Here is a 12,064-nt window from a genome sequence, read left to right on the forward strand (position 1 = left end):
CTCAGAATTGGAGAGTGGAAAAATACGACCTTTGGGAGGGATAGTACCAGGCAAAAGGTCAATGGCACAATCGTATGGTCGATGAGGGGGGAGGGTCAAGGCCTCCTGCTCATTAAAGGCTTCCTGAAGATCAGAGTATTGAGGGGGTATGGTAGGAACCCCTGAAGGGGACGTCGCCATGAGTGCAATCTTCACTGGTAGGCGACAGCATTTTCTAATACATCTGGGTCCCCAAGCTACAATCTCTTTACGGGACCAAGAAATGTGTGGGTCATGCTGCTGTAGCCAAGGAAATCCTAGTACCAGAGGATGTGTTGGAGTCTCCAGGAGATAAAACCAGATGTCTTCGACATGGGTGGCGCCTATCTGCAGGCTTATATTTTCCATTTGCCACCTAATAAGTCCTGGAGATACGGGGGAGCCATCAATAGACTGGACACGAAGAGGGGTGGACACCAGGGTCAAGGGTAATTTCCAAGCTCGAGCGACGGAGGCGTCTATAAAGTTTCCTGCCGCCCCCGAGTCTATAAAAGCAAGAAGAGGTCTCCTTTCATTATCTCAGAATAGGGTAGAACAAATAAAAAATCCTGAGGAAAACTGAGGGAATTGAGTAGTCTCACTCACCTTAGGATTCCGAGAAGGTGGGCGGCGCCTCAAGGACGAGAATGCAGCAGGGCAGGCCGCTTTAAAGTGTCCAAGTTTCCCACAGTACAGGCAGCGACCCTCTTGTTGGCACCTCTCACGTTCTTCAGGGGTTAACCGGGTGCGGGCTATTTCCATAGGTTGTTCCGAGTCAGCAGATCTGAAAGGTGATAGCCGAGGAGCCTCTAGTATAGAGGACCGGGATCTCTCAGCACTCCTATGACGAATTCTGAGTTCTAATTGCAAAACCTGTGAAATAACTTCCTCCAAGGTATTGCCCAATTGTGGCATATTTACCAGATGGTCCTTAATTTCTTCACTGAGTCCTTGACGGAAAAGAAAAATAAGGACCTCATCGTCCCAGTGAGTCTCTGCTGCCGCTACTCGAAAATCAATTGCATAATCATGTACAGACCGGCGGCCTTGGTGGATGGAGGAGAGGCGGAATGCAGAGTCTTGGCCAACTACGGGGCGACAAAAAACCCCCTTAAATTTTTCTAAAAAAAGATCATAATCCTGAATTTCAGGAGCCCCGCGATCAAGCAGAGCAGTAGCCCATTCCAGAGCGCGGCCAGTTAGCAGTGAAACTATGAAGGCGATCTTGTCCTGAGGAGAAAAAAAAGTTTCCGGATGGAGCCTGAAAACCAGCGCACACTGTGCTAAGAAGCCCCGACATTTGGTAGGGTTGCCGTCAAACCTGTCAGGTGGAGTTAGTGGAAGAGGTCGAGGGGCAGGTGTAGCAGCTGGCGGGGGCGGAGCCGAAGCGGCAGCTCCAGCATTGCTTCCTAGATTGCTGATGGGCGGCATTGCAGACAGGTGCGCAGAGATCTGTTGGACAGAAGCCTGGAGCTGGAGTAAGGCTTGTCCGTGCTGATCCAAAGCCGAGCGAATCTCCTGTTGCTCCGCTGGGTCCATGTTAATGGCTCAGTATTCTGTAACGAGTTCGGTAATAGGGACCGAACGAGTGAGTGAACCCACTTGCAGGAGCGAACAAAGCCAAGTCGTAATCCGAAAGCAAACTGTAATTGTAGGAACGAGCCGAGAGTCCAGTGGAAGCAAGATATCCGAAAGGGAACGTGTACCGAAGCCGAAGAGTAATCCGAAGTCGTAGTCCGTAGAGCAATCCGAGAATCCAGTGGTAGCCAGTAATCCAAAACAGAGCGAAAGTACCAATCCAGGCCGAGATCCGAAAAGCCGAAGTCCAAAGGGAAAAACCATAAGCCGAAATGCCTCCGTTGCCGGGAGGCAGGGTTCGTAACACTCATTTCCGGTTATTGGCTGTCCTTCCGGTGTTTCTCTCGCTGGGGCTATATATTTCCGGGTCTTGCACTCTGCCCTTGCTCAGCATTGACGTTCAGATGTCCTGAGACCCGCCTAGCACCAGGTCGCCCCACGTCCGCTAACTGAGGGCATTGGTTTCTATACGGTACTCCTGAACTCTTTGCACGAACGAGTACAGGTCCCGCCTGACTCCCCGTTCCGCTGCCTTGCATAGGGTCTTTTTCCACTCTCCTGCTCTCCACGGTTAGTCCCTTTGGACGTCCCTGACAGCTGTCACATCCAGGGTGTATCCTGCCTTGTGTTTATTGCTTGCTGGGATAGACTCCAGCTCCCCCTAAATCCTGTATTAGATAAAGCAGTAAAACAATGAATGAATGGAGATTGGGAACTGCAGTTATAGTAACTACGAGGCTTGCAGATACAGCCTGAATGAGTGTAAATGTCAGAATAATTACCACAGTTGGATATAGTCTTGGGCTTCTTCCGGATAACTTACTGTAAATAGTGTGTTACAATCTATTTTTTACCCACTGAATCCTAGTAACCTACTCTGAACATTCAAAATTAAGGTCGTGGTTAAGGTCAATGGACTGGTGTCCCATTCGGGGTCAACGGATAGGGCACAATCAGTGCAATAAGTTCAGCAACAATTGCTCTTCTAGAGCACAAGAAAAGTTAAATGGCTACTGATTGCTTTGCAATACAACATGACATACAGCACAAGCACAAATCCCTCTTTTTCTTTATTAGAATTAACAACTTGTGCTGTTTGTTTGATTAAAAAAATAAAAACAGAAGAAAGATGTAATCAGATTTGCATTTGGAAAAGAGTACAGTATGTGTGATGTCAGTCATGACTCATGATGAGAAATAATTTTCCTGGCCTCTCCTACTATTTTGGGGGCAAACCATTCCCTTTCACTAAGCTCCCCAAGAAGCAGGCAGAAAGAAAAAAGGCAGGAAAGTGGCAAATGTATGAAAAAATGCTTTCAGCTACACTTGCAACTACTGTAAATAAAGCTGCATTATTTCATTTTCACCACCACCATAATCAGCAAAACTTTAAATTAAGGAGACACATTTCATCAAAGGGGATTTACAGTAATTGCAATTTGCTAACTCAAAAATAAGACAGATAATAATAAGACTGATAAGAAAAAAATTTAAAGCATTACAAATAAAATAATCTTGGAGACATTTCTCTAAAACGAAGAAGTTTTATTTATTATGTAAAATTATTTGATGCTTACTGTCCATTTTGTGTATAATAATGCGTTTTTGATAGACGGGGCATAAAACATTTCCCCTTCCATTTAAATCTAATTTCTGAGTTTCCTGCTGCACAAAATAAACGATCCTTAATCTTCAATATTACAGAATTGATTTAATCAGTCAGGGAGAGTCGGGGACACGTTGCAGTGTTTTTTAAAACTTCTGGTGCTTTCAAAAACGTGAAGCAGTACGTCAGGTAGATTCAAAATGCTGTTTTTATGTACAGAAATTAGTAGTGAAATCAACACGTGCTTCAAAACGCACTGTAAAAGACAAACATTTGCGAAGTTTGAGAACTGAAACGTACAGTAAGTGTAAATTAACTTTTTTAAGTTAAAAAATCTGCAGCGGACCTGACATTCATATTAAGAGCTGGGTTTCTCGTGGGCCCTTATTGCTACTGAACCTCTCTTGTGTAGAACTAGGAGTTCGACTTGCAATAAACGACAAACTAGCCAATCGTTCGGTGCAACTGACTGATGCGAAATTGACAGTTTGGTTGCGGCACTCTGTAGTACTACTACTACAACCAAAGAACCAATGAGGTAGGAGCGGGGCGGAGAGCTCACTGCGATGTTACTAGAGTACTGCAGGCAGCTGTAGAAGTGTCTTGCATTAGCAACAAGCAGTCTGCTGAGGTAGTCAATGGATTATACTGTGTCACTCCAAGTGCAGCATCAGCTAACGGTGTTTCCTACCCATTTATACCAGGGATACAGTTTGGAGTTACAGGTATGGTTTGATTACAGTTGTTATGTTGTATTTGTGGTATTCTATCCCAAAATAATTTCCTCCTTTAAACTTTACTCAAGCTAGATTTGTACAGCAATTATTCATATAATACGTTCTCAATACATTGTGCTTTTCACCACCCTTTGTACTTCTGGAGTTATAAACGGAGGTAGTGTATAGCACTCTGTTGTCCTGTATTCATGTACAGTATCTTTTTGCTCATCGGGGAATTGTTCTGTTTTGATTTGGGTAGTTGCGTTTGAAACAACGTGGATGTATTTGTTTTAATGCACACCCAGACTGTAGAAGCGATATTTATACAACACCAGAGATCTGAAGATTGGATAAGAATACCTCGAGTAACTGACATACGCAAACGTTAAGTTGTTTCGTACAGTACTGTACAGAACATCTGATTCTCTAGCACAGTGGACACGGTAGTACTGGAACCATACAAGTATTGCAGTGTCTTCTAAATAGAAACTACTTCACCCTGTAAACCATAAATAGGTGCTCTGGGGTTATTTGTGTAGAAACTTTGAATGGATCTCTCGACTCCACTGTTTTCTACCAAAGGGTTCAAAATAGGTGGGTTACCATTTAATATGGATGTTCTATACTACATTTGCTCTGACATTAGTAACGTTGTGCTTATACTGTACCTTGGTCACCTCCTGTAACTGTATCACATCTTGTTTCTAAACGCAGATTGTAATTTACAGAGCAAACGTGCTAGCCTGATTGACAGGTTGCTTCGACGGTTTCCAGGGGAAAAAGAGATGTACCCCTTTTGTTGCACTTGTCTGCTGTCTACGGGATATATTAACATTAATGTTTAGGTAACATGGTATGTTATTATATAAAATAGCCAGCACTGACATATTGTCGTATACATTTCGAAAATATTTAAATTTACCGTAAAGTCTTTAGTATCGTAGAAGTAATGAATCTTTACAGGTTTTGCACGACTTAATTGTTCTATTATTATCATCACAATGGTGGGTTGTTGGTTGTTGCATATTACAGTTTTATATCCAGTTGTGTTCCTCAGTGTTTTTCCCCCCACTGGGTTAATTGTTTTTTAGCTTTTCTTTGATTTAATACTTAAACATGTGGAATTATTCTGATTAAAAGTTGTCTTTAAAATATACTGTAAAATATCCAGTAATAATCTTGCACATACATTTTGTTTTTATGATCCATTCCTTGGATTGGGTTTTTCTCATAGAAATAATAATATTTTACCATGTGCAGAATTTATATCAACATTATAATATTTACTTGTTTATCGGAGTGTCTATGAATTAGCGCATTACGATTGTGTCTTATCAGTTATGTAAGCACGACTTTATTGTTTTAATAGAAAAATATCGGTCTTCAGTTAGAGACCTAATCTGTAGCTGCACTTCAGTAATTTAAATCTACTGTTCAGTCAGACCACTTGATAGGAACAAGAGGGTGTAAAAGCAGAGGGTCCATCTTTTTTGACGTAAACTTTGAAAATACAACTGAATACAAATACCATGTATTTGATAGCGAATTAGCAAATACGCATCGATTGCAGGGCTTTTACAACCTAGCAGGTGCTTTTCATATAGAGCAGCAGTTGATCATAGGTGATGCAGAAATACTCAGGCGTCATCTTCGAGCTTCACTTGTCCTCCCTGAAAACAAATTCACGTGTCTTCCACAGTAACTGTGGGCCGTACATGTATTCCATATTTCGGAAAGTAACTATTTTCTTTACAGGTGCAACTGATTTTTACAGTAAGCTGTCAAGTACAGAATATCCAACGCACAACAACTAAAAGTGAACAGTGGAATACAGTAGCTTTCCACTTATTTATAATGAAACGTAAGATTAGTTTGATATGCATTCATTTAAAAAAATCCACACTAGTCCTTGAAATCTCAAGGCTCAAAGGTTTCGGTAAAACCGTACGTCTTCGCCCCTTGTTAGTAAAGCATTGAAAACGTTAAAAGTACAAATAAGAACAGTAAAAATAACTAAATAATAAGAGCACTGTAGTAGGAAATTATGCAGAAGATAATGTTCTCTTCTTACTTTTTAGCGCTACGGATAAATCTAATAGATTGTGAAGAAAACAATCACGTTTTTCATCAAATGGACTGTCAGTCCATTTGGACTATCAGTGAACAGACAGGTGCAAACTGCAACGAACCACGCGGAGGCTTGTCAGCATCACAGTAACACTATATTATAAAGCCAGTTGAATTTAATGTAGGCAGCTTGGTGGTGTCGTTGGGATAGACACATTCACATTCTATAGCACATTCTATGTGAAGTTTGCATGCTATTCCTATGTCAATATGAGTCTATGGACGCTTGTGTTTCTTCCCATTTTGCAAAGACTTGCTGGTTAAATTGACTGGCATCCCTGAATTGTTCCTAGGGGCATTTGAGTGTGTGCCTGTAAGTACTGGCATTCTATCCACGGTGTATCCCACCTTGTCTTACAGTATGGTTCTCGGATAGCCTCTGCATTACCGTGACCTTTAGCAGAAGTAAGTAGCTTTCTGATGTTGGTTGGAAGAAATTTACAAAACCTACTCAATATTAAGCATTGTTTTATTGTAAAGTACTCTAAATTAGTTAAATTTGAAATTACTATGGAGATCCACCATTGTGTCATGTTATTTACAATTTACAATATTATTTACAACCTATTGAATCAATAAACTTATTTTTGGTGGCAGTTGTGATGATGATTTGAAGACTGAAAATAAATTATAATGGGCTTTGATTGCAATTTGTTGTGCAGTCAATTGTTTGATTCAGACTACCAGAAATATTCTGCTCAAATAGCTTGGAATACTACTAGTCTAAATTAGTGTTGCCAAGTTGGTGTATTTTATGCTAGATCTAGCAGAAGCCAATTAACAGTGAATGAATTAGCCCTTTGGCTGCAGAAATCATGGTACTGTGTAATGTGCTGCAATTGGGAAAATTGAGTTCATACTATAGCTTCCTCAAAAGGAAGGATTATATTCATTTTACATTTAAATTAATTATTTTTCAAACACCTTTTGTGATAAGGGGGGCTACATTTATAAAAAAACATTTGGAAAAAGCAGTGTGTTCATATACTTTATATATAAAGTCAGTGCATGTGTATCTTCAATGTTTCAGTGTACAATATCTTCAAAGTCTTTCTGTATCACATCTGGAGTTTGTCTTCTAACAACGGTGCAACGACTAGCAATAGACAATAACAAAATACTGGATTTTTACTGCCCATACGTCACTTTTTCGTGTCCCTTGTTTGCTGGTTTTCTAATGTCAATTCAATATCCTGCTACTTCTGCCAGTTCCATGCTCACCACCATTGGTGAGATTTTGTAAGATGTACTGTATTTTAGGGACACTGGTCCTGGATGTTTTCCAACACAGTACCAGCAGGAGTCCCTAGAGCATTCTCTCACAGCTGTGAAGCAGACCTAAATTCTAGTTCAATAAAGATAATGGGAGCATTAGTAACCTTTTTTAATCCTACCTCCAAATTAGGTGACTGTTTTGCTCTATGAGACTGAGGGTCGATTCATAATAGTTCTATCAGACATACAGTATAAATTGCAGAGCAGAAAAAAACCAACACAATATATCTAACAATTCAAAGTGATATTTGTATTAAACTAGTGTTGATTGGTTGCTTTTCTATCTTTCTTTAAGTTTAGTTTGCCGATGGAACTGCATGAAACAAGAAACATTACATTTCTTGTAGGGGGGTTAATGACCATGACTGATATTAATGTTTAAAGTTGGAGATCAGCTGTCAGACATTGTATTGATTAATTTGCACCTTTTACCCTGGTGAGAACAAGAAAGGGAATTCTTCAACAAACTATGTTTTCAGGTTTCAAGTGCCAACTGTGTTTAATTAAAATAGAAATCATTGCTTGAATGATAATAACTTGGCAACAACCATAGGAAAATCCTCCTTCAAAACCCATAAGCAAGGTAAATGAATACATTAGAACTTATCTTGTTTTGTGATCAGCATATAGTGCTCTTGAAAATGCCAGTTCACCTTGAAAGGATTTTACAAATGCCTTATTCTCATGTCTATCCTCACATTGTCATGTGCCAAAATGGTAAATACTTTCCAGCTCTAGTTATTATCTTCTTTGAATATTAATTGCCTGACTTGTCTTTTGCGTAAACAGAATGAAAAGCTGTTATTATGACATACAGTAAGTGTGAGTTGCAAGATGTTTCATAAGTATATTAGCATGTTTTGATGGTTGTTGCTTATCCCTGACCAGACTATACAGTAGATATTCTTTATCCGCTTAGACCTAATGTTTTTAAATATTCCAGTATGTCTCTGGAGCTTTAAGCTTATTTTGGAACAAGGATTTTGTATCTCCACTAATGTAAAATGGGTGCTGCTTTATTACCAGAAAACAAAATATTAATAACATGTCTAATAAAGTACTTAATCCTATTTTCTAATTAGCTGAATCCTTCATTTTAATTAAGAAACAAACTAGGCTTTACAGCAATTGAATTTTACTTAGTGAGAAGGTTGACAAAAATAGCAATGTGATTATACTGTTATCACCTTGCATTGTCTGAGTTTAGGGAGCATTGAATTGTTATAGTATTGCTCATTATTGGCATGGAGATTGATTCAGTAATTATGAAATCTACATTTGAAGTGCATATATTGTATGACACTTCAGAAGATTAAGGTGAGATTGCTTTGATATTGAAAGTCACAAACCCCAACTAACTCTTAGAAGTACTCTTTTTCTACTTAAGGCAAAGAACAACATTTCAGCTGAAAAAAGGAAGTTCAATTAAACCAACAATCTATTTCTTTTTTAATTTTTATTTCTTGATGAATAATATGTTTTTTGTAAAATTGTAAGAACTTGGAGGAGTAGAAACTGTGATTCTTCCATGGGAAATATAGTTTATTTATAACTATTACTTGAATCTGTAATGCACTTTTCATCCAGAAGAATCTCAAAGCATGTTTCATGTAGTATAGATGTGGACCCACTTCACCTACCACTGAAGTGCTGCACCCATTTGGGTGATGGGTGTTAGCTTTTATGTGCCAGCAGCCTGCCTACATAGCAGAGGTACAGCAGGAGTCAAACCCCAATGTATTGCTTTTTAAAATTGTACTACAATTCAAGAAGGTGGTATTTGATTGCTTAATCAAGTAATCCAAATCATGGATGTGAGAAGTGCAATTAATAGGTAATGCAAGTGCAATTTATACATATGAAATTGGGTGGTGTGGTCCCTTGTAGTTAGTGCTATTGCCTCATAGTACCCTGGGAGCCTTCTGTGTGGAGTTTGCATGTTCTCCCTAGGTCAACAGGGTTTTCTCCAGGGGGGTTTAATCAGGTTACCTCCTACAGTAAAGAAACACATGCTGTCCAGGTGAACTAGTGTTTATAAATTCCTTTCTGTATTTGTGAGAGAAAAGCGGTAGATGAACCCTGTGAAGTGTCCTGCCTAAGTATGGTTCCGTCTTTCCTCCTGTTCATTCCAGGATAGGCTCTTGCTCACCAAGACCTTCTAAGAATAAAAATGTGAAAACAGGTGCCTGGAGAACAGTTACTCTTTTGTGCTATATAATCCATTTGATCAGTGCTGTTCAAAATGATCAAAATATAATTAAAATATTTTTCTCATTTTGTTTTGCACTGCTTGAAACATGATACTTGACTGAGGGCTAGTTAATGTTTTGGTTTAGCCTAGGATATGAGCAGGAATGATGTAAGTGCTACCTTAGTTGTCTGGGATCTAATTAAACATTAGATGTGGGTCCTGATGAAATTCCAGGTCTACTTTATTCAAATACATCTCATTGCTTTATGATCTAAATTGAACCTGGCAGTTTACCAAAATCCACACGAAAAATACAAGGATGGCAGTAAATAATTTTCCTGGAAGAAAAAAAAATGTTTTCTGACTAACTAGTGTATTTTAATTAAAATAATAAAGGAATACTAATTAACAGAAACACCACACTCAGGAATTGAGATTCTCAGGTGTCACAATAATTTGCTGCATGGAGGTGTGTATTTATTCAAAGGCTCTGATCCCCAGCACTGTAGCTGCTGGTATCCAAAGGTGTCAATCATGCTGAACTCCTAAGAGGCTGACAATATTTTACAGAAATCCTTCTAGGAAAGAAGGTAGAATTTTGGTTTATAGCATGTCAGGCTTTAGGGACTGTTTATGCAATATATTAACAGGATTCAGTTCTGGTGTACTATGTTTGTCAAATAAGTATATCTTTAAATATCATGATAGCTCTACATCATTGACAATAATGGTCCACGATTCATCTTCATTTTTAGTTTTATTGACTATCAAGTCAGCTTTTTTAAAAGGAAAAGGTCCCTGTACATGGGACATTTTTTATGGTTTTATTCTCTAATTTTATTGAGCTCCATTCTTATAGTATGTTATCTTTCCACTGCAGTGGTATCTGTAATTGTCCCTATATACAGTAGTTCTATGTAGCATCTCATTTTGATGTGCCAGTTAGGATGCTGCAATTTTTAGTTTGGCTATTAAACATTTGTGTTTTCTGAAAAGTGCTGAGAGCTCTTTCAGCTCAAGTTTCAGCTCCTAGTTGAATACCTCCTTAGGTGATCAAGTATCAGTCATTCAGTATATGCAGAGAGTGAATGAAATAGCACCTAATATGTATATCAAAATCATAGTGTGATAGGCCTTCCTCTTAATAAGGTGGCTTGTGAGGCCTGATAGGTGAATGTTTCACCAATTATCTTATTAAATAATACCTATCAAATACACCTTAAGTGTGACTATTTGCAACTGTTTGAACCCTTAACAGTCTCTAGTGGTAGGTCTGTTGTAACTGCAATCCTTACTACAGCAGGTCTAGCACACATATACTGTATTACTAGAAGACTACTGTAAATATTTACTGTATGTTTTAACCTCCAAATAGTTCAATAATCCAAATAATTTTGACTAGACTCACAGAGGGACATAAGTGACTCTTTTTATAAAGGAAAGGTTTATATTTTGTGCTGAAAACCTTTTTCTTTTGGCCTAGTTCAGTGTTTTTGCCCTACTACAGAGTTTATCTGTAGTAGAAGACAGATAAACAGGATTACACAACATAAGTATTTGTCTCAGTTGCATTCAAGATCCAGTTTTTATTTATGTGTATTTAAGTAATTTAAATGTTGTGACAGTAACTTTGTTAAACGTTTACTGGAAATTGTGATTTACATCTTAAAAGTAGATTTAATCAATCAAAGTTCCGTGTGGCAGTGAATATTAATATCTGTGATTTGCACTGGGTTAAAGATAGATTAACACCACATTAACAATTTACAAAAGTATCAAAAACAAGGACATTAAGTCAGTTGACCTAATCAACAGATAGTAGTGAAATGTAAAATTACTAAAGACAGTCTCTGCAGCATTTAATGACTGAGTTCATTCATTGAGTTCTATCAAAGGTTTAATAGGTGCTCGTGCATTCCACCTTTTATTAATCTAGTCATACACCTCTGGTTTACAAGGTGGGAAGAACCCAGTGCACTTATATGGAACCAGATGGCACTCAAACTCAGGATGTGGGCAATGTCTGCTATTCTCAATATACATACACTAATATATATATATACTGTATGTAATGTTTATAACTAAATAATAGTTATGTCCTAAATGTCCTAAAATCTTCACTGGTTTTATCAATTAGTATAGTATATTGGAAATGGTTTAATATAGCTCCAGTGCCTTTTTAAAAAAAACACAGTGACACTAATTTAGAATTCAAAATGTACAGTACAGTATAAAGGAAAGTGAATAGAAATGTTGGCATAATAAATGTCTCAGGCACATCTATTATGTCTGTTTATTAATTTGCAGCTGAATTTCTGCTGTCGAGAAGCTTCACACCTTTCTGATCGAGTCTCTGTATCTGTAAGCCCCTTTTTTCACTTCTTACTTGTTGCAATCTGACAAGATTGAATCATCCCACACTAAAATAGCAAAGAAACCATCAATAGAGCAAAGCCCCTACAGACCACAAGTAATAATTGCTAGGAACCAATTCCACCAAGCTTCAATAGCACAGAGCCTTGCCATTCTGCCAAGCCTAATTCACATTTT

The 12,064-nt window shown here is 38.3% G+C and overlaps 1 protein-coding gene across 4 annotated transcripts in view; it reads left to right on the forward strand.

The window, feature by feature from the left end:
• Positions 1–3,803: 3,803 nt before the first annotated feature.
• Positions 3,804–12,064, forward strand: part of zmat4b (zinc finger, matrin-type 4b) — a 130,363-nt gene continuing 122,102 nt past the window's right edge. For 3 of the 4 annotated variants that reach the window (XR_011182874.1, XM_006625361.3, XM_015345736.2), the window contains exon 1: positions 3,804–3,927. Coding sequence is in view for 2 of the 4 variants with exons in the window: in XM_006625361.3 (XP_006625424.2) it covers positions 3,841–3,927 (87 nt within the window). In the remaining 2 variants the exon portion in view is untranslated. The remainder of the gene's footprint in view (positions 3,928–12,064) is intronic. The other variant, XM_015345661.2, reaches the window with a different exon arrangement.

Source organism: Lepisosteus oculatus, chromosome 2 (genome assembly GCF_040954835.1).
Source record: "Lepisosteus oculatus isolate fLepOcu1 chromosome 2, fLepOcu1.hap2, whole genome shotgun sequence".
Taxonomy (NCBI): domain Eukaryota; kingdom Metazoa; phylum Chordata; class Actinopteri; order Semionotiformes; family Lepisosteidae; genus Lepisosteus; species Lepisosteus oculatus.